This window comes from Muntiacus reevesi, chromosome 21 (assembly GCF_963930625.1).
Source record: "Muntiacus reevesi chromosome 21, mMunRee1.1, whole genome shotgun sequence".
Classification (NCBI taxonomy): Eukaryota; Metazoa; Chordata; class Mammalia; order Artiodactyla; family Cervidae; genus Muntiacus; species Muntiacus reevesi.
The window spans coordinates 38124486-38147960 of NC_089269.1; the positions used below are offsets into that span (position 1 = coordinate 38124486).

The 23475-nt window shown below is 35.7% G+C and overlaps 2 protein-coding genes across 3 annotated transcripts in view; one reads left to right on the forward strand and one right to left on the reverse strand.

Annotated features, from left to right (window-relative positions):
• Nucleotides 1-23475, forward strand: part of NCAM2 (neural cell adhesion molecule 2) — a 545993-nt gene that overhangs the window by 458110 nt on the left and 64408 nt on the right. For both annotated transcript variants that reach the window (XM_065913597.1, XM_065913598.1), the window contains exon 12: nucleotides 7154-7327. In XM_065913597.1, coding sequence (XP_065769669.1) covers nucleotides 7154-7327 — 174 coding nt within the window. The remainder of the gene's footprint in view (nucleotides 1-7153; nucleotides 7328-23475) is intronic.
• On the reverse strand, nucleotides 463-1974 carry LOC136152530 (uncharacterized). The gene is made up of 2 exons (XM_065913842.1): nucleotides 1920-1974; nucleotides 463-1341 (listed from the first exon to the last, which is right to left on the reverse strand). The coding sequence occupies exon 2, from the start codon at nucleotides 1270-1272 to the stop codon at nucleotides 463-465; it is 810 nt and encodes a 269-aa protein (XP_065769914.1). The 5' UTR covers nucleotides 1273-1341; nucleotides 1920-1974.

Sequence of the window (23475 nt, forward strand, 5' to 3'; positions counted from 1 at the left end):
TGGGAATAAGTGGGGGTCTTTGAGCTTGACAACTACAGCATTTTGTGCTTGACCCACAGATTTTCCATCAGCCCATACTCTAGGATTCACATTTTCTTCAACTAAAGGGAGAGAAAGGGAGGGCTCCATATTCATGAAAACAGAGGCATGGACCTTGCTCAGTATATCTCTCCCCAAAAGGGGTGAGGGTGATTCTGGCACGATAAGAAACTCGTGTGAAAATAGCACAGAATCCCAGTTGCACGATAGAGAATAACTGAAGTAATACCTTTTGGCTCGTCCAGACAGTCCCATTACGGAAGCGGATCGGGAAGAAAGTGGGCCAGGGGCTTCAGTAAGCACGGAGTAAGTTGCCCCAGTATCTAAAAGGAAATTGACGGATTGGCCTCCCACCGTTATCAATACCCGGGGTTCCTCAGGTGTAATTAGGACGGGAGCTTATGTGGGGACCCCCGGGCACCCTCAGTCCTGATTGTCTTGAGAGTCAGACCCCTGAGGCCTACGCCTCTGGGGGCAGTCTCTCCTCCAGTGTGGCCCCTTGCAGACCGGACTTGGAGCCGGGGGCGGCTCAGACGCCTGAGGGCAATCCCGCTTGAGATGCCCCTCCTTTCCACAGCCATAGCAAGCCCATCCCTTTTCACCTGGGTCCCTCTGGGCATTTTTCTCAGGCTGTTTAAGAACGGTTTTCATAGCCATTGCGAGGGCTTCCGCCTTTTCCTTCGTCTTTCTCTGCCTTTCTTTCTTTTCCTCATATTCCCTACCATAATAGACTGTCTGAGCCAGTTGTAACAGATTATCTACAGACTGATTTGGTCCATACGCCCGTTTTGATAACTTACGGCGAATATCTGGAGCCGACTGAGTGAGAAATCTATCCTTTAAGATCACTTTCCCCTCTTCACTTTCGGGATCAATCTCAGTGAATCTGCGAAGGGCTTCTCTCAGTCTGTCTAGGAATTTACCAGGAGCTTCCTTCTCTTCTTGTTCTATGTCTGCCAGTTTGCCATAGTTTAAAGGCTTAGAACGCGCCTGCCTGAGTCCTTCAAGAATACATCTGACAAAATGACTCTGATCCCATCTTCCTTTAGCAGTGTTATAGTCCCAGTCTGGTTCTGTAGCTGGGACCGCCTGACTCCCAGTGGGGAGGGCAGTTATCTCGTCCTCCCTCTTTCCCACTGATTCATTACCAAGCCATTCATCTCCATAAGCAACCGCTTTACCCAAAACTCGAGCTTTTGAGTCAGGAGTCAACGTTTGTCCCAAGATATACATCACATCCTTCCAAGTAAGGTCATAATGCAGAGTAACACCTTTAAAAGCTCTAATATATTTTTCTGGGTCCTCTAAATAGTCTCCCAGATCCTCTTTAATTCTTGTATCTCTTGATAAGAAAAAGGCTTATTAACTCTCATAGACTGATAATTTCTCCCGGTGGGTACTTCATGAAGAGGCAACAGCATGAGTGGCTGTCCCTCAGTCTCTCTGGCTGCTCTGTGCATATCCCAGGGATATATTGGAGAAACCTGCTTTTCTTTATCTCTTTGCCTCCTGTCCTCCATCTCATCTCTTACTTTGATAGTCTGAGTTTCTACTGAAACCAGAGTAGTCTGAAGTCGTACTGAGACAGGAGTTGTTTGGACCTCTACGTGAACAGTTCGAATCTCAATTTGGGTTCCCATTGAGACCGAAGCACTTTGAGTCTCAGTTTGTGTTTCCACTGAGACCGAAGCAGGTTGAGTCTCAGTTTGTGTTTCCACTGAGACCAAAGCAGTTTGAACCTCAGCTTGGAGCCCGGGATACGGAGGCAAAGTAGGAGGACAGGGGGGAGCGGAAGGTTTCACGCCCAAATCTACACCCTTAGGACATAAGTCTGGCATATTTCGCAGAGAGAAAAAGGGCAACACATACGCTACTTCTACCCATTTCCCTTGCTTTTTACAGAACCGGTCTAATTGTAAAACAGTATTATACTTAAGAGACCCTCCAACTGGCCACCGTTCGCCGTTCTCCAGTGGGTACCGCGGCCATGCAATATCACATAGGAAGACCAGGTGTGTCTTCTTTAAGCCCTGGGGATCAAATCTATCCCAGTTTTTCAGGATACAGTTCAAAGGAGTGAGGCTGGAATTGTTAGCTCCCATCTGTAAGAGAGAAAAAAAGCGACCAGCGCCATTTTTCTACCGGAGGCGTCCCTCCCTGCTCTAGATGGGGGTGTAGACAGACATTACACCAAAAGCTTTTCCTTCCTGGTCGGACTTAGTCTGTCCCTTACCGACGCAGGCGTCACACTCGTCCCTCCCGGTTCTACCACCGAGACGGGGTGGGGATGCACCAGGGGTAGACCTGATGGCATCCCTGACTGACGTCCAGCTCTTCACCTCGCTTGCCTCTGATGCCACCCAGGGTGCAATCAGAGTAACCTTCCGGAATGCCTCCCAAGCCAAGACCTCTGGGGGACACATTCATCACCTGAGTGCCTGTGCACGACCCGGAGTATATTCCTGACCACAATAAGACTGATACAAACATGAAACTGAGATGTTCCTTCCAAGAGTCACCACACCGGTATAAGAGCCTCCTCTGCTCCACTAAGAGCCAGTGTTACTAAAGGGAAAAAAAACCACTGCAGTTCCAATCCCAGTAACCTTTAACCTCAGAGATGCTCTGGGAGTTAGAGCTCCATCTAGCTTCCGAACTTTCCATGCCTAGCGAGGCTAGGCGCTTCCTGACTACCAATCCAAGTTTGAGACCTAGACCACAGTAGAGTAGCAACATAGGTTACAAGTCTCTTGAAAGCCCAAGATCCGATAGATAAGGTTAGTACTTCTAATTCCCAAGGAGTTATGAAATGGTCAAAGAGACCGAAAAGTTTGACCGAGAAAAAAGAGTTCGGTCCACATGCTTTGCCCATTTCTGGTCGGTTCCCAAAGGGGACATTGGTTGCCTCTTGGCATTGGCAGGTCGGTATAAACCCCTGACAAGTTTTTGCCATAAGCCTTATGAGGTCGCCGAGGAACCGCAGAGCAGGGCCTTTCATTCATTCACACAAGCACACCGTAGAGTTAGTAAAGTACAGCGGAAAACGTGTTCGCTAGGAGAACAAAGAACTAGAGCTCCAAGCATCCTTACCTTGTCCTGAAGGATCCCGGACGAGCCCCCAAGATGAAAGGTTGTTGCTGAACGATAAGACGCGGGATTCTTGGCCTCCGGAGGAGACGAATTCAATCCGGGGCCAGAGACGAGGCTGGATCGCTCAGAGCTTTTGTGTAATAAAGTTTTATTAAAGTATAAAGGAGATAGAGAAAGCTTCTGACATAGGCATCAGAAGGGGGCAAAAGAGAACCCCCCTCCTAGTCTTTAGCTGTATGGTATATAGTCACTCACAGTCCGTTAATGAAAAGAAAGGAATGTCATAAAATCTAGAATGGCACCAGATAATTCATCCCAGGCCATAAAACTATTGACTTGCACCTTGTACCAACAAATAGTTTCGTTTACATAGATTAGGGGAACAATACCTGAACAAGTAAGTTAGGCCCTTTGGCGGAACCAACTTGAAGATGGAGTCTGGGGTTCATTAACATAGCTTAAGACAACATTTCCATACGAAAAAGAAATGTATTGGTTAACTCAAGGTTTGGGAGTAGTTAGCTTTAGGTGAGACCAGGTGTCATGGCCACACAGAATGTTAGGAGAAACCTCCTTTTAATTTTGTATAGAGAAGGAAAACCAGATAGCTGGTTTGTTCTTTCCTGCCGGTTAAGAGAGAGAAAAATGTCTGGCACTTACAGTCTCATACCTCCATTTGGAGACCCCTGGCCTTCCTGCCTGTTACTCTCTCAATGCTAATAATGATGGGAGCATTGTAGATGAAATTCAACATCCACAAGCCCCATTTGAAACACTGGGTTGTGTTTGATCATCTTTTAAAATGTGATCTTCTGCTTGAATACACCCAGTGAGGTTAGATATTTCAGGATCTTGAAAGTCAGACGGAAAAGTCTAAGTTTGAGGTTGTAAAGAGGAGGAAGCTCTTGAATATCTCCTCAGGAAAGTGACGTGATCAAAGTGGTGCTTTAGAAAGATTGATTTTCTATTTCCATGCCATATGGATTCAAACTTGGTGGGCTGTCCAATAGAAGAGGAAGCTGAGAGTCACTAATGGCATTGCAGGAGGAAGCATATGGGGCATGGGCTTTGGAGTTCACAGTGCAAGGAGGAATGAAAAGATTTTGTTGTTTAGTAACTTAGTGATAATCTGACTGTTTGCAACATCAAGGACTGTAGCATGCTAGGCTTCCCTGTCCTTCACCATCTCCCAGAATTTTCTCGTCTTAAGAATTAAAATGCAAGAAAGATAAAAATAACTTTGTGACTAATGCTGATGTGTATATCAGAGGTAGGATCAAGAATGAATGTGATTATAAAACAATTGAGAAAGTGGAGAGAAGAGTTAGAGATGTTAGTTTAGATGTCAGGCACTATTCACTTGGCCAAAGTCTGTACCTCTGTATCATATTTTTAATTGCTGAAAATTGTATCATATATTTCATATGTGAAAATTGTTTCATATATTTCAAATATGAAAGTTTATCATATATTTCCTGAGGCCTGAGTATAGCCCATCACTTTTTTCAACAGTACATCTTGTGTGTGTATATATATATATATATATATATATATATATATATATATACTTGCATTGTATATATATATATGCTTGCATTGTAAAAATTGTATATATCAATTTTTTTTTTTCCCTTTCCTCAAGAAATTCATAATTTAGTAGTCAGTGGGTGGTTGGACATATAAAATCAGGATGGAAGATTTTAGAGCTGCAAATTACAAGCACACTTTTCTTTTTAGTCAGGTAACAGAAAGAAGAGGCCAACAAAAAATAAATATAAATGAAAACCGAGTTAAGAGGTCTGAGAATAGGTAGAAAAAATACCCACTCACCTATACTTTTGTGATGGATTAAAGATGCAGTTTCCGTACCATGTCAGAGTGTACAGCTTAGCAAATGGTGCATACTTCTGTACTTAGGGTAAGAACCCCAAACTGTGTACATACCATAGGGTCAAAGGTGGGAGCCCAGAAGAATCACTTCTCTCTCTCTGCATGCGTGCTCAGCCTCTCAGTCATATCCAACTCTGTGACCCCTGGGCGGTATCCCACCAGGCTCCTCTGTCCAGGGGATCGTCCAGGCAAGAATACTAGAGCAGATTACCATTTCCTACTCCAGGGGATCTTCCTGACCCTAGGATCAAACCTATATCCCCTGCATTGGCAGGCAGATTCTTTACCTCTGAACCACCTGGAAAGCTCTTCCAGCCTCCACTAGTACTTAAAACCTTTTCTTTTGAAATGTGTCCTCAAACTAAATGTTATTGCTGTGATGCCCAGTTTAGTCCTAATTGATGTTACAGAGTCACTCAACATGGGATCAGTCTTATGTGGAGCAATCAATGTGTGTGTGTTTTCCCTTTTCTGCAAACTTTAGCTCAAACCTATAGATGAAAAGAACCTTTGGTTATAACCTAGCAATTAAAGAAACTTCGCTTTACCATCTAAGCCACCAGGGAAGCCCCCAAAATTATAATAATGTTTATATATGACAGCTTCAATAAATTATTAAGATAATTTAAAATATCTATTTCCAGGTAATATTTTCATAGTTGTATGACTTTGGGATGCATCAATATTCTGCACATTTAATTCTGAACCTTAGAGTTTTAGTATAATTACTTCATAGGCTTTCCAAATAATTTGCAGTCACTAATTAGAGCTGAAATGTACACTGTTGCATTTCTTTACAATATTAATATCCAAAAGGCCATAAACCTGACCTCTTGGCTCTTGCCCAGTGTCATTTGTAAGGCGTATTTTTATGTGATCTACAGTGCTCTCTTTTAACTCTAGCAAATAAGGCACATTTGACTCTTGACAGTCATTAGAGATTTTTAAATGAATGTTTGGTTATACTGAAACAAGAATTTACATTTACTTCATTATTTTCAATCAAATGATTTTCTTTTTGTAAAGTTGATTCCCGAGAAGGAACTATATACTTAATTTGTATATTTATAAATACCTATATATAATTTACCTAAATTATATATATTTCTAATCTTTATGATTTTTTTCAAATGTGATATTGAAGAAAGAGTGAGCCTGAGAGTCAGAAGGGACAGAGAGAAATTCCTTTAATGTTTAACATGTCTCTAATTGCTCATGTTTTCAGAGCAGAGGTTTCATTGATTTCCTCATCAAGACTTTTTTCCCTCTTACACTCTCCTGTTGCCTGTTTGGCCTTTCAGATAATTCTTTACAAGGCTTTGTGTACTAGAAAATAAAATGAAGTTTCACCCAAGGATATCCTCTCAAGGGTATCTTCTTGAGTTTGAAGTAATATGAGTAAAGGATTATTACAAAAACATGTAGAAAAAAGATTTTTTAGCTGTTTCCTTTAATTGCAGGGATTAAAATGTAACTATCTCAACTAAAGGATTAAAACTTAAATATCTAACTTTATTTTAATTAAATGATTCATAAGGAAAATTTTAAAAGATAGTTTAAAGTTTTTATTTCATTATGACAATTTCTCTAAGCATTTGCCCAATTATTAGTATAATTTTATAAACAAAACAAAATAAATCTCACATTTTCACTAAAGATAATTAGTTATGTTAATAATTCAATAAAATATAGTTTTCTTATCTTTTACTTGTACCTGCCTTCTCTCTCTGTCTCTCTCTCACACACACACACACACACACACACACACACACACACACTTATGAACTTGTTTTTCTTGAATGGAAATAAAATGCTTATATTGGATAGTAAAGACAGAAGTAAAACTAGTCCCTTAATAAATGAAATTTATATTGGAAAAGAAATTTCAATATAATTATCAATGAAATTTGATATTGAATTGACTATTTTCTATAGTAATAAACATGAACTAGTGTATACTTTCCTGTAATTTGAAGAGATCATTCAGTGGTTTGTGCAAGCTTTGTAATTCAAATATATTAAGTGATAGAGACAGCAATTTTCCTTTATTCCTAGTTCTCAGAGCACCGTAAGTCTTAATAATGGCCATCCACATTACCTGGGTTATATTTCCTTTGTTTTTATTCCTTTGTAGATGTTCCATCAAGTCCCTATGGAGTGAAGATTATAGAGCTGTCACAGACCACAGCCAAGGTTTCTTTCAGCAAGCCGGACTCCCATGGAGGTGTGCCTATTAATCACTATCAAGTGGATGTCAAAGAAGTGGCATCAGAAACCTGGAAAATAGTACGCTCCCATGGAGTTCAAAGTGAGTCAATGATTTCAAAGCTTGTTGGTTAATCCAAGCTGATTTTCAATATACCTGTATGATTAGCTTTTTATTTTCCCTTCAATGTCCTATTTTTATTTTAATGAGATAGGATAGGGAGAAATTCCCACTGTCCTGTTCCTCTTGAGAATTCTTTAATAAAGAGTAGAAAATTTTCCATCTTTAGTAAAATTTAAAGAGTTTTAGGAGTTCTCTGGAGGTCCAGTGGTTAAGACTCAGCATTTTTTCACTGCCATAGCCTGGAGTTCAGCCACTGGTTGGGGAACTAAATCCCATAAGCTGTGTGGCATGGCCAAAACTAAGATTTAAAAAATAAGAGTTGAGCAAAATCACTAAAGGTTAATTCCAAGGGGAAAAAGTTTGTATTTAAAATTTGGGTGTTGGAAAAGAAATTGGTGACATGTTACACTTGAAAGCTGAATATTATCAGTTATCAAATTTCATTTTTAATAATATTTCTTTCACAAGTAGGCATGAAAGTCATACTGTGAAATATAAATGCCTTGCCTATATATTTATGAAGCCACCTATACAACTTGACCTCGTATGCTAACATTTACTTCAAAATTATGTTTGAAAAAGTCAGATTTTTACTGAGAGTCATGACATTTTGATTAATAGAATTAGCTAAATCTGAGAAGTTAAAACAGTTTACAACACTTCTTTCCACTTATGTAGAATTTCCTCATGTGAATGGGTGATATTTCTGCCACTATTAAGAGAAGAAACTAAATAGGAAATAATAGCAGATTAATAGAGTTGAGCTCTGTTAATTGGGATATAATACTTCCCTGGTGGCTCAGATAGTAAAGAATCTTCCTGCAATGCAGGAGACCCAGGTTCCAATCCTCAGTGGGGAAGGTGCCCTGAAGAATAGAATGGCAACCCGCTCTATTGTTCTTGCCTGGAGAATTCCATGGACAGATGAGCCTCGCGGGATACGGTTCATGGGGTTGCAGAGTCAGACATCACTGAGCGACTTATATACATATGCACAATTGGGACATAGAATAATATCTTGTGGGCAGTGATATTATAAAATAGTATAATTTATAGTGATAAATAAAATAGTACAAAATAGTAAAATATTGTTGCATAGTTTCCCTCTGCTGGCTCTGTCTTGACCCTAACATGTATGATGTAAGGTTTCTATAAAAGGCATGAACCTTCCTGTGAAGTGTCCTAGTGGACAATGGAGACAGAACAAATAAAATCATTCTAGATTCACCTGTATTGGCACAGATATGAAGACAAGAAATGTCAGATCTGGACATTCTAGAAATTGCACTTGGCAGAATAATTACATTGCCTGACCCTCCACAAACTGGGTAATCCCACTGGGACCAATCCTAGCAATCTAGAATATGTGTGTCTGGCATTTGTTCTTCCTTTAGCAAGGAGCTGCACTATTTTCATAAAGATATGGTAAAGATATGAAATAACATAAAGATCAGAATTGCAAATGCTTTATACTAATAGAACTTTGAAATGTGGAATGCATAATGATGGTTATGTTTGCTATAAAATTAACATCAATAATTTGCCTTTTAGAATATATGAGATAGTTTAGACTTAAACTTTCTGCCTTAAGCATACATATTTCATTGAGTCGCAATAGTTTCCTTTAAAAGGGACACTTCAATCTTGCTCACATTTTTGTCACTAGACAAGTTTAGGTCCTTTTAACAATGCCTAGAATTATTCTTATACCCTGGCCAACCTGCAATATCCTCTCACGGTCACACCTGCTTTGGATGTGATTTCAAGCTAAAATTCTCTCTTCCCCAGAATGAGTGGCAAGGAACTGCATATTTCTTACATTATATTGTGTGTGTGTGTGTGTGTGTGTGTGTGTGTGTGTGTACACATATATATATATGTAGTGACAGTCGCTCAGTTGTGTCTGCACCTGAGGCAAACCCTAACTATCAGCTGTCTGAGTTACTCCCAGGCATCTTAGCTGAAATGTCCATATTTACTATAATATCCTCTCTATCATGTATCTATTTAAAATAAAATTTAAAAGGCTGATTTCATTTCATAGAGCTCAAAATTTTGTTGAAGTTTGAATTGTGAGACATAATCAAACCTGTAATGTGTGTGTCTATGTATACTTATGAATATGTGTATATACAAACCTCAGAATTTGCAATCTTATTTAGCATTATTTTTTCAATTGTTTTCCACAGCAAAGTATTTATATACTTTGAAGATGTTTTAAGGAACTCATATATTTTTGAATAATGAAAAATGCTATTACTGTATACTCATTTTATAATTTGTGCTATTAATTCATCTTAAAGTTTGAGATTTTTATGAACATAATTGTACTCATTGCCTTTGAGGCATTTCTTAGAAGATTGATTTAGATTTATCTGTAAAAAGGTAGATGCATATGGTCATGAACATTTCAGCTACTGCATCTTATTGCCCTCAGAGTGGTTTTATTCTTCTAATTTACATTAGTTTAGTGTCTGTTTAGTTACTTATCTGTGTATCTACAGTTCATTATACACTATTCATGTATATGATTCCAATTGCCAATATCATAACCTAGGCATAAATAGCAGCTCTTTCTTGATTGTAACATCATTCAGTAGGAAATTTCCTGTTAGTGGATTGTGATTCTAAATACCTCATTAATTAATCTTCTGTGAGTTTCACTTGCTTATTCTGCACCTGGTTTAGAGGGCAATTGAAGACTGGACCTATTATTATATTCTTCTCCAAGGCTTAACTAAACCCTTACTGATCATCCCAATCATTGACATGACGCAAAACTAATTTTCAAAACATAGAGCATTGTGAGCAAATCAGATATCAAAAACTGAACTGTTCAAATATGAAATGTGAGTCATCCTAACATTTGACTTTGAGTGAAAATCATGTATTACAGGTGGAATAAGACTTTTTGACTGGGAGGGCTACATGACATATTTATTACCATATCATTTAACATTTTTTACGTGTTATATATACCTCATTGGGCACAAATGAAGAGAAAATAATAATCTTGCAAACAGCTACTCAATTTTCAGTCTTCAAAGTGAAAATGAAAAATTAATATTTTAAAATATCAAGCTCTTAACAGAGAAGAAAAGAATTCTCTCAAATAGCATAATCTATTTCTATTGATTTGTGAAATGTTTAGAACCACACATAAAATCACAGCTAGAATCACACACAAAAGACCTTCCAGTGTAAACCAAAATTATTTTACACTTTGCTTTATTTAGGTCTAAGCTTATAGTAGAATTTCCCTTTGTTACTGACAATAAGGGAGATAATTTTTATTTGAACATAAGAGCACTTTCTAAATAAAAATTCATTTTGAATTGAAACTTTTACTTTTCCAAGTTCTTTCCTTTTTCACTAATCAAGGGATATAATAGACTATAATTTGGAAATAAATACCCGGTTGGAATTTTTAATCCTTTAATCGCATATTTCCATTGAACTTTAAATGTGGCTTTGCAGGATGCAACTTCATTGTGTATATTTTAATTTATTGATAGCAATTTTAACATTAAAGTATTTAGTTTGTAAACATTATGGTTAAGATTATGTGCATGCTTCATGTTACATATAATTCAAAGCTTTTTATGCAGGTTTTACTATTAGTGAAAGATCTGTTTTAATTAAAATTCAAAAGAAAAAAATAAATTTATATGGTAGAAAAAGTCATTTTCTTCTTTGAAAAGTAGCATTTAATAAGCATATTTTCCAAAATTGTTTTGAAGTATATGTTTGGATTTATAACATAAAAATCTGTGTCTATAGATCAGCAGACTGTTTTGAATAGAAGCTTAAATTGAAGCAGATTGAAGATTAGTACTGTCCTACTATATTTTTTTTCACTTTAACATTTATATTTTTTAGTTTGCTATCAATTTAAAATTTCTAAATCTGTCATGATAGTCTGTTGTCAAAGTTGTTTCTGCTCCCTGATTTTTTCCTAAACTTATTTTGTTGTTGTTTTTATTTATTTTATTCTGTGTCATTCACACTGGAAAGTTTTCTCAGATATTTGGTGATCCTTGTCTAGATGTGTATACTAAAAAGTGAGAGGAAAAAAACACTAGGTGTTGTTTGCAAAGACAGGGCTTCTCAAGCCTTGTGATCAGTTTATTCAACAGCTCCTGGATTCTTCATTGGGGATTGAGGAACATATTGGATATGTATAATGCTATGTCTGCAGCATACATAATAATGTAAGAGGCCATGATTCTATTAAATTGTCAATTAATTTTTAATGAAAATGTACAGATTAGGCCTCTTTCAATCTGAATGTAAGCTCAAAAAGAACAATCATTATTGGAAACATTTTATTAATGTTATTACCTATAAAAATGTCTTCCATAGTCATTGTTGAGTATGAAACCGTTCTGCTTTTGTTAGTATCTTAAAAGAATGCCAGTGATTATTTAAAATATAGAATAAGAATAATGAGAATCAACATCATAATTCAACAAAACTAATCCCCTACACATATTTCTTCTAATGCATTTTGCCATATTATGATGTTATCTAAGTTGTCACATTCCTAAATTTATGAGTAATTTCCTATCTTATATTGTGGTACCATTAAAAATAAAGAAATCATTAATATGTTTTTGCTACTTAAATATTTCCTTTTACATTTTTTTTTGGAAACGCACCTCAGAACATATCCCTGAATATAATGTGAGCATACTTTTAGGTCTTTTCTGTCTCCGCTTCTTTCAAACGATATACACAGTCGTTTATTTTAACTTTAAAAATGAATTTCCTTTTTTCCCCTCTTATCTTTGTGTTTTTTTCTTTTGTGTGTATGTTCTTGAAATGCATATTGCTATATATTTTCTTTTTTATGATATATTAGCAGATATCTTTCATAATGATTGAGTAAAGGATTCATGTGACCCAGTGACATGAATCTGATAGCTAGCTCATGTTTGAAATGCTGTAATATACCATTTCTCAGCAAACTTCTTTGCCTACCACTTGTGATGAAATGGATCTAAAGGGGTTCTTTGGTTTGTTTGCTTGTTTTTTCTTAAATAATCTTCTAGTTTCTCAATAGCAAAAATATATTTTGACATCATTTCAAATTACACTTTATGATTTTTATTCCAATGCTTCTTTGAATCTGTATTACTTGCAATTGCCTGAGCAAAACTGGATTTCCCTCAACATATACTATTCAGTTTCTCAATTTTAGAAATTATTTAAAATGATCGCTATTTATTGTTAGATCTAAACTGTTGCAGATTTTTAAAACTTAATAAGCTCTAGTACTTTTTTAAGATTCTCTTCAAGAAGTGCTTTTTATGATTCTACTATTTTCAACATAAATATGCCTAAAGAAAAGTAGCTATCATTTCTAAATGGCTATACTTCAGTGGTGAAAGGCAAAAGAGAAACTGACTGCAAAAACCATCTGTCTATGTTAAATGCAAGTGCGGTAAACTCTTATGAATTGCAAAGAAAGAAAGGAAAAAGTAATTCACAGTAATTTCATATTTTAAGTGAAAGGAAATCTGTTCTAATTTGCATGTAGTGGAAAGACTTCTGTATGTTAAAATTCAAAACAAGAATATCTTGGATGGTTTCCATTGTGCCCATAAAAAGAACTCGAACTAATTTACAAATTTATATATAACTGCAATCTTAATGAATTTAAACTATGTAGAACAAAGTTTAGAAGCAACTAAGCTAAGAGGAAAATTGCGTGAAATAGCAGTGTTAAGTAAAATTCCTTGTCTGCTGGAAACTTCCTCACGTATGTCAGGATGAGACAGATTCATACAAAATTCCATACTCAGCCTTGTCTCTGCTCTAATGAGAAACTTTTTATGCAAATAAGCTTTTTTTAAATTTTTCTGTAAAATTAATGAGTTTTCTGTGTGGTTATAATTTTATGAATCACAGAAATAAAGATTATGAAGAAATGCAATTAATTTATATAGAAAAGATGTTTGTGGGGAGTGACTATTTCATAAATATTTTATAGGAATTTAATCCACAGGTGGATGAAAGTATTCATAGATCCTAGAAACTTAAAAAAAATAGAACCCATATCACTGCTCAAACATACAGTCTTCTGGATATGTTAGTATGCAGTGTAAATAAAGTCTTCACTGGAATATGGCTTACAAATTCTTATTAATTCAGTGAGCAATCCCTGTGGCCTAAGCATCATGATTATTTGGATAGTGAACTTAAACTATTGGGGCCTTCAGAAGACATCTAAATTTTGTTCCCCTAAACTTTTTGAAATCATGCCCCAAAATATTTAACTCTGTTAAAATTATTTGATTTTTATTAATAAAATGTATTATAATAAACAGTATTTTTCTATTATTGTTTATAAATATACTGATAGTTTAAAGAGAGTATAGACCTTTACTTTTATAAACTAAATGGTTCAAGATTCTTTTGTTGGAAAGGTTCTAATGCCTTCTTTGATAGTACCATCCTCCTAGGGAGGATGAACACCATGGACTATCATTAGAAGTGATTTCAGAGACTGCCACTGCTCTGCTTCTCAGCAATTTAATATCATCTGTGGACCATGGAGATAATGTTCTTATTTTGTCATACTGTTGCTATTTCATGTCCTCCAGTTTCCTACATATTAAGATCTGATTAACATTTTGAACTAATAGTATTTTGCTTTGATTTTTGTCAATGTCATTTTTAAAAATCACTATTGCATATTCAGTGACATTAAAATAGGATGCTCACATTCCAAGATATGTGAAATATCAGTCATTAGAGTGCATAAAGGTAATCTGAAAAATAATTCCATTTCTACAATCAAATGATAAAAAATATAATTCAAATAATCATATTTAGTAAATGACTTGTAATACTATGTATACATATATGTATATGCAAATATGTATTATGTGTTTATGTGTGCTTCTGTGTCTTTTCTTCTTAATCTCATAACATTCCCTCAAACAAACACTTAGCACATCACAACCAGCCCACTTGTGCCAAACACACATTCTACTTTCTTTGATCATGCTTGAATTTCACTCTTTTTTTGTTCATCCTTCACATCCCAATATAAACTTGAACTTCTTTGTAAAAATTGATTTATCTTTTATTAGAAATATTTTATATTCTTTTGCATATCTTTAATAAGTATAGCTTATACCAGTCTCTGCCTGCCAGCTAATCACCTCATAATATAAATATTAAGACATGAGTCATCTTTCCATCTTGACCACACATTTGAGAACTTGTATACCATATTGTGTGAACCTTTCAATATTCCATATCACCTGAGATGAATTAATGCATCATGTAATTACTAAGTTTGGTTATACTAAAATAAAATTATGTTATTAACTATTTCCAAACATCTACCAATGTGGCTCAGGTGGTAAAGAGCCTTCCTGCAATGTGGAAGACCCGGGTTTTATGCCCAGATTGGGAAGATTTCCTGAGAAGGAAATGGCAATCCACTCCAATATTCTTGTTTGGAGAATTCCATGGACATGGGGACTTGGTGGGCTATTGCCCATGGGGTCACAAAAAGTCAGACACAACTGAGCGACTAACACTTTCACTTTTCATGAAGATGAATTATAAAATAAAACCACTTAAGCAAGTTGGTTGTTTCATCTTGCTTTGCAGTTTCTAATGACTGCACAGGCTTTTCTGGCAACTAATGCTATGTACTTATCTATCCTATAAAACCTAATTCTATTTATAGTAATAAACTTTCATGTCACCTACTAAGATTTTTTAAATATATACTATAGGATTTTAAAATATTAGATGTATTTAAAGTATAGACATAGTAGACTATTGAGAAAATGGAGGTAGTTGTTTACCTTCCTCTAAAAAGTGGTCTAGAAGTGAAGTCAAGTGAAAGTTTCTTGGTCATGTCCGACTCTCTGTGACCCCATGGACTATGCAATCCATGGAATTCTCCAGAGAGAATGGGGTGGGGTAGTCTTTCCCTTCTCCAGGGAATCTGCCCAACCCAGGGATCAAACCCAATTCTCCTGCATTGCAGGCAGATTTTTTACAGCTGAGCTATCAGGGAAGCCTTAAAAAGTGATCTTAATTATTCCTAATTTTCCCCCCATATATGAAGATGCCTTCATATCACATATGAAGATGCCTTTTCATATCAAAAGTTGTCATTAAACCACTGAATGACATGTGCTGCTGCTACTGGTTCACTTATCATTAGAGAAGGAAGAAAATCTCCTTAGTGATAGATCATGTCTGTGCATAATCTGGTGATTTTGCCATGTCAGTGGACAGCATATTTTTCACATAGCAGAAGAATGAATGTATTTCACAAAGCTGCTTCCATTTGGAATGTTTTGCTGAAGATGTTGATTTCTACAACTGATCCCTGTTGTGACAAAGGAACGCGTGAAAAGAACTTTTTAAAATTGAAGTATAATTTATGTGCAACATTATATTTTACAGATATACAATCTAGTGATTCACAACATTTAAAGTTATAACCCATTAATACATGTTATTAAATATTAGCTATATTTAGCTAATATTGTGGAATGTGTTGTGTAATGTACTTTTTATACAAAATATTTTATATTTCTTAATCACCTATCCTTTTATTGTTCCTCCCCGTTCCTTCTCCCCACTGATAACCACTAGTTGTTCTTTATATCTGTGAGTCTGTGCCTCTTTTATTGTATTCACTAGTATGTTGTAATTTTTGTATCCCACTATAAGTGCTGTAATGCAATATTTGCCTTTCTCTGTCTGACATATCAGCATAATACCCTCCAAGCCCATCCATGTTGCTGTATGTAGCAGGATTTCATTTTTCTGACTGAGTAATGTTTCATTGTGTGTGTGTGTACGCACCACATCTTCTTTATCCATCCACATTGATGAACACTTTCATTGCTTCCATATCTTGGCAATTGTAAATAATGCTGCTATAAATATTGAAGTGCATGTATCTTTTCTAATTATGGTTTTGGGTTTCTTTCTGTCGTATTCCCAGAAGTGGATACTGAGTCATGTGGAATTTCTAGTTTTAGTTTTATGAGAAACCACCAGTAATCAAAACACTATGGTACTGGCACGAAAAGATATATAAATCAATGGAATAGGACTGAGACCTCAGAAATAAACCCACACATTTATGGTCAGTTAATCTATGACAAAGAAGGCAAAAACATTCAATGGAGAAAACACAATCTCTTCAATAAGTGGTTCTGGGAAAACTGGACAGCTACCTGTAAAAGAATGAAATTAGAACACTTCCTAACACCATATACAAAATTAAACTCAAAATGGATTAAAGACCTAAATGTGAGGCAACCACTATAAAACTCTTACAAGAAAACAGGCAGAACACTCTTTGACATAAATCATAGCAAGACCCTTTTTGACCCATTTCCCACAGTAATGAAAATATTAACAAAAATAAACAAATAAGACCTAATTAAACTTAAAAGCTTTGTGCAGCAAAGGAAGCCACAAAAAAGATGAAAAGACAAGCCTCAGAATGGGAGAAATATTTGCAAACGAAGTAATTGGATTAATCTCCAAAATATACAACAACCTCATGCAGCTTCATATCAAAACACACACACACACACACACAAAAAAAAAAAAAAAAAAAAAAAAAAAAACACTAATAGCAAGTAACCCAATCAAAAATGGGTGGAAGACCTAAACAAACATTTCTCCACATAAAACATACAAATGGCCAACAAACACATGAAAAGATGCTCAGTGTTTGTCATTATTAGAGAAATGCAGAGCAAAACTACAATGAGGTATGGTCATACACTGGGCTGAATGGCCATCTTCAAAAAATCTACAAAGAATACACATCGGTGAGGGTGTGGAACAAAGGGAATTCTCTTGCACTGTTGGTGGGAATGTAAATTGATACAATTACTATGGAGATCATTATGGAGGTTCCTTTAAAGACTAAAAATACCATATTAGCCAGCAATCCTACTACTGAGCATATACCCTGAGCAAACCACAATTCAAAAAGAAATGTACACAATTCAAAAATAGCAAGCAATTGATTAGAAATGAAGGGCATATCTGAGTTCACTGTGGAGAAATGCAAAGACTCTCTAGGAGAAATTTTGAATAGTAATGAGTTTAAAATAATAGTATATAACTTCCTTGAATATAGAGGAAGAAAGAATTTAGAAAAACTAAAAACTCTAGGGGAGACAAACTCCCCACATTGCACCTGGTGAATTGATTCAGAATCTTGCTCATGTTCTGGGGGAATTTCTGGACTTTCTTATGGTTGGGTGTGTGGATCAATAATAACATAAATGACAGAGCAAGATCAGTTCATTCCACATTATTTGGAAATGTGGCTAGGAACCTTGGTATATAAGGTTATATGTATGGTATATAAAGTAAACTAATTTAGTATTTAAAAATACATAAAAATGAAAGAGTTAGTTGCCCAAAATGTACAATAGGCAGAAGGAAATGTCTTTTTTTCCTACAGTGAGAAACTCAAGAACTCTTAATTATCAGATTTTCAATCTAACTTTATTCTGAATCTCTCATTATTGCATCCTACTGTAATTATAATGTGTTCCTGGGAACTGTAGGAAAAATCACTGAGCTGTGTCCCTCTTACAGTGCTGAGAATATGTGAAGACCATCAGTATGGATTTACATTGTTCATTCTAATGAGAACCCAGAAATACACCTGTGCCTGTATGCTAAGTCGCCTCAGTTGTGTCCAACTGCTTGCAACCCTATGGACTCTAGCCCACCAGGCTCCTCTGTCCATGGGATTATCCAGGCAAGAATACTGGAGTGGGTTTTCTTGCCCTCCCCTAGGGAATTTTCCTGACCTAGGGATCGGACCCACATCTCTTAAGTCTCCTGCATTGGAAGGAGGGTTCTTTACCACTAGGTCCACATTGGGAAGCCCTAGAAACACATAACTGAGTTAAATATGCTGAGAAAGAAGTTTTGCCCTCTAATAGCTTAAATTAAATCTTGGAAGAAAAGTATATGCAGAATTATCATTTTTCATAGTTTTTACTTTTATATGTAATTAATGTCTTTGAGTGAAAGTGAAAGTCACTCAGTCGCATCTGACTCTTTGTGACGCCATGGACTATACAGTCCATGGAACTCTCCAGGCCAGAATACCGGAGTGGGTAGCCTTTCCCTTTTCCAGGGAATCTTCCCAACCCAGGGATCAAACCCAGGACTCCCTCATTGCAGGTGGATTCTTTACAAGCTGAGCCACAGGGGAAACCCAAGAATACAGGAGTGGGTAGCCTATCCCTTCTCCAGTGGATCTTCCCAACCCAGGAATCGAACTGGGGTCTCCTGAATTGTAGGTGGATTTTTTACCAACTGAGTTATCAGGGGAGTCCCATGTCTTTGAGAGAGGATACATTTTCTTCACTGTTGAGTTTATGAGGGCTTTTTGGGTTTCTTGGTTGCAGTGATTTTCTGTACTCTGGTTTTACAGTCTGAGATACAAGTGTGGGACAATGCAAAGCTGTAAGATAGAATCCACGCTTTGCTACTTCTTGACTGTTTGATCCTCTGAGCCCCCATTTATTTATCTGTGAAATGAAGGATGCAACAGATCTGGTCTTGTCTAGGTATTCAATGAGTTATCATCAAATAGAATTTGAGTGGTGGGTTCTTTGAACAAACAAAACATTTTATTTGGAGAAGTAAAATGTTCTTTAAATGTTCAACAATGCAAGAATAAATGGAATAAATTAGGGATCGAGGATAACAACTGTGGATTTAGAAAGTGTCCTTTTTGGATCCTGTTTTAAGTGAGCTTTTATTGAGCATATGTTTTAAAATGTCAATTCAAAAACGCTTTATTGACTTCTCATTGTGCATTTGAAATATGTAGGCTCTGTGAGCGCAAGAGACAGTGCATACAAAATGTGTGCTCTGTGTTCTGCCCATAAGTTTCTTACAGTAAAAAGTTTCTCACAGTAAGACATGCAGAATCATAAGTACAAGACATAATTGCTAACATAAAAAATATTTATAAATATTCGGTTCAGTTCAGTCGCTCAGTCTTGTCCAGCTCTTTGAGACCCCTTGGACTGCAGCACACCAGGTTTCCCTGTTCATCACCAACTCCTGGAACTTGCTCAAACTCATGTCCATTGAGTTGGTGATGCCATCCAACCATCTCATCCTCTGTTGTCCCCTTCTCCTCCTACCTTCAATCTTTCCTAGGATCAGGGTCTTTTCCAGTTTGTCAGTTCTTCACATGAGGTAGCCAAAATACTGGAGCTTCAGCTTCAGAATCAGTCTTCCAGTGAATATTCAGGACTGATTTCCTTTTGGATGGACTGGTTGGATCTCCTTGCAATCCAAGGGACTCTCAAGAGTCTTCTCCAAACCACAGTTCAAAAGTATCAATTCTTTGGCACTCAGCTTTCTTTATAGTCCAACTTTCACATCCATATTTGACTACTGGAAAAAACTTAACTGTGACTAGACAGACTTAATAACATTTATTAAGAGGTTAAATAGCTAAAATGAGGCTTAGCGTTTTTATAGCCATGGTGCAGAGAGGGACATTTAGTTACAAAAGCTTAACTTCAGCTCCTAATTCCTTCCCCACCCCCCCCCCCCAAGAAAGGAGAAAAACAAAAAAGTTTATAACATAAAAAGTAATTTTGTTGGTATAGACATTTTGGGAAATTAGCATATTTGTGAGTGAAAAAATAATATTCTGATTACTTTTAGTCATTCAAGATACTTCTCATGGGTATTTTATAAAAATTTATTATTTTAGATTATAGAAGAAAAATTTGGTAACTATCTGTCATCATTTTATGTACTAAGTGAATCCTAAAGAAAATCATTCAAACTCCTTTAGATAAATAATTTCTATGTGATAAGAAGTATTATATTTTAAATGTAAAAAGTGTGAATAGTTTATGAAAATAATTTTGGTGAAACTATTCTATATTTAAAACAAGGTTTTAGCAAAGAGTATATTTCAAGGAGAAGCTATTTAATTCAAGACAATTGTTAAATTGTTTTATTGTTTTTATGAACTGTTTATGCTCACAGTGAAAAAGAACATAAAAAGCAGTAGAGGATAGAAAAAACTTACATAAATTCAGAAATGATGAGCTTTGGTTTTAAAATAGTGTCATCAATATATTGTTTTGTTAAAGCCCAACACAAACAGTATATAATTATTTAATTTTTCTTTCTACTCTTCATCAAATAATATATTCATTTGAATTATTTATTATAAATGATATTTCCCTAAATATTATTTATATTAATAGTATATATATTTATATCTGTGCATGCTCAGTCATGTCTGACTCTTTGCAACCCCATGGACTGTAGCCCACCAGACCTCTCTGTCCATGGAATTTTCCAGGCAAGAACACTGGAGTAGGTTTCCATTACCTGCACCAGGGGGATCTTCCTGACCCAGGGATCAAACTCACATCTTTGTCTTGCATTGACAGATGGATTGTTTACCACTGTGTCACCGGGGAAGCCCATAGCATGTATTTAAACAACTTATATATTATGATCTATAAAAATCTTTAAGGTAATTTTTAAAAGTGAGATCATATTATTTTGCAACTAATGGAATCTTTAAACACAATATAATTTGTGCTAAAATAAAATGTTTACTTTCAAGAGTAAATGAAAAAATAGTTGAACTGAGATGAGTATTTGCATAAACCACTTAAGAAAACTTGAAGATGTTTTGCATTAATAATGAAATCATCCCAAAATATTATTTTTATGTATGTAAAGAATAACTGAGGTCAAAATTTTGCATTATGGAAATAAAAGTTTAAAAATTACTTTTATTTTTATTCAAACCTGTTGTAAGCTTCTGAAGAAAGGAGTAAGAGAATTTTCTCTCTCAAAAAAAAAAAAAAGCTATCTTGTATCATTTCTTGTTTTAACTGTTTAGACAACAAAAGTTGAATCTCAGGTGAGAAACTTTGGGGATTTCATTATTATTACAGATTTATATGAGGAGATTAAGAGCAGGTGAAATTTGGAATGATCAGTTCTATCCTAGACAAGCTTTGTGATTGCTCATGGCTATCTAATGTTTTCCGAGTTTGTGATAACCTGAGCAGTTCAATGTTAGATGGATGATATAGCAGTTCTTCACCAAGGGAGTTCTTATCTCTTTAACATTGAATGACCCATGGAGGAAAAACCCATGGAGAGATCTGGGGTTTAAGAGAGTGAAGAGAGTGTGGCTAAATTTTCATCTCACTTTAGACCTTTGCTAAACCTAATTAGTTTGTAAATATTAATATGTAATTTATCTCACTCTGAGAGTTGTAAATATTCTGTAGCCTCTGCTTTTGTTGACAGCCAAAGGGAGGAACTGACAATCCATTTTCTGAACAAACAAAATATATTATGTTCAACTTCTTTTAATAAAACTCGATTCCCTTCTTAAAGAGAGAATATGAATCAGATTTTTCTCTCTAGTAATATCATTGCCATACTTGTAGAAATAATGTTTAAAAAGTTCCTATTTTCCTTTCATTTATCAGTTAAAATGTCACTGTTTTTTTAATGTATCTCAATACATTACTGCCATGTATTTACTGTACTCTTTTCATTTATAGCCAGATAACAAAATGGCCATTTATAAAACACAGTTATATTTAAATTAATCAGAAACATTACATTAGTGAGAGAAACAAGCGTTTTTATAGAACTTGCCCTTGTTGCCATGTCAAAGGAGAATTCATGGTTGTTTATAATTTTCAGAAGAATTGCATTATGCTTTCTAAATCAGCATGAATATAGCTATGAAAGACTTAACTATTGGCCATTTGTCCTTAGAGAACTTTTAGTGGTTTGTAATCTAGATCTACTTTCACCTAATTTTTGAGTTTGAATTTTCAATAAATTATAGAGAAAAAACACATCCCACACCTTAGTTTGTGGTTCTGTTATTCTATTGTATGGACACATTTGAGGAAAGAAAGTCTTTCATTAACTAACTTCATAATTTGAGGGGCTCTATTATAGAGTACACAGTCTTTGTATTTCAAGTGGTGGTTTGCTTTCAAGCCCTACCGTGTGTGTTCAGAAACCTTATGTTTGGTAATACGTCAGTAAATTACGGACAATTTAACATATATATCCTCTCATTTAAGAAAGGCAAGTCAAATTACAGACGCAGGCTTTGCCTCCCCTGAATCTTTACCTTTCCTTCTCTTTAAATGAGCCCCAAGTTATGGAGTTCTTTCAAGTTCACACAGTAATCTTTATGTTCACACGATGTTAATAAGCCTCATAATAAGGGTGATTGTACCAAAACCTTTAGAATCAGAACTCAAAAACAGACTGACTTCTTGTATATAAACTTTGTAAAACTGGCTTTAATAGGTTTACTTCCATGTCGCTCCCCTATAATTTGCAAAGTCCTCTATAAAGGCCTCCCCCTCCGCTCTACCTTTAGCCCAGAGTTCTAATAACTGCTCACCATCACTGTACCCTTGTTGCTTCTCTCCTCCACAAATTGCTCTGCTGTGAAATTCAGTTATTAGAAAAGAGTCTTAGCACAGAAAACAAAAATATTAATAAGCGAAACACGGATAAAATCAATTCTGAACTGATCGTCCTGTGATTTAAGAAATGAGTCTCCCCTTGGCAGAAGTAGAGAGGCACTCAAAATGCCTCACAATCTCTATGAAATATGAGAGGAAGAGGAATGCTGACAATCCAAGCCAGAAAGAGCTTTTACTCAAATTATTCAGATCTTTCAAGTAGAACGCAGAGCTACCTTTTTTGATGTGTGTAGTTATGGGGTGGGTAGTGGGAGATGTGCTTCAAGTATTTAATCCAAGTAATATCAACTTTTTCCTTAATTTGATATGCTCTGATTCTTTGATCGCACTATTGTTATTCATTTTTAATCTTAAAAGATGAATAGTCTGACCTCTAGGCTTCTGAAGAAATGAAGAATTTTATTTGGAATTAAAATTGTGTGATTTAAATTCTGCTGCTTTTCTTGTTTGTGTGAAGACAAACAACTGAATATAAGCATTAGCAGTTCCTCACAGCTGAGTTAGTCAATCTTGTGATTTTAAAACAATGGTAAAGGACTTCCCTGGTGGTCCAGTGGTTAAGACTCCAAGCTTCCCCTGCAGGGGGTA

Coding starts and splice junctions, on each gene's coding strand:
- LOC136152530 (XM_065913842.1), bottom strand. CDS start 1,272: ATGTATATCTTGGGACAAACGTTGACTCCTGACTCAAAAGCTCGAGTT.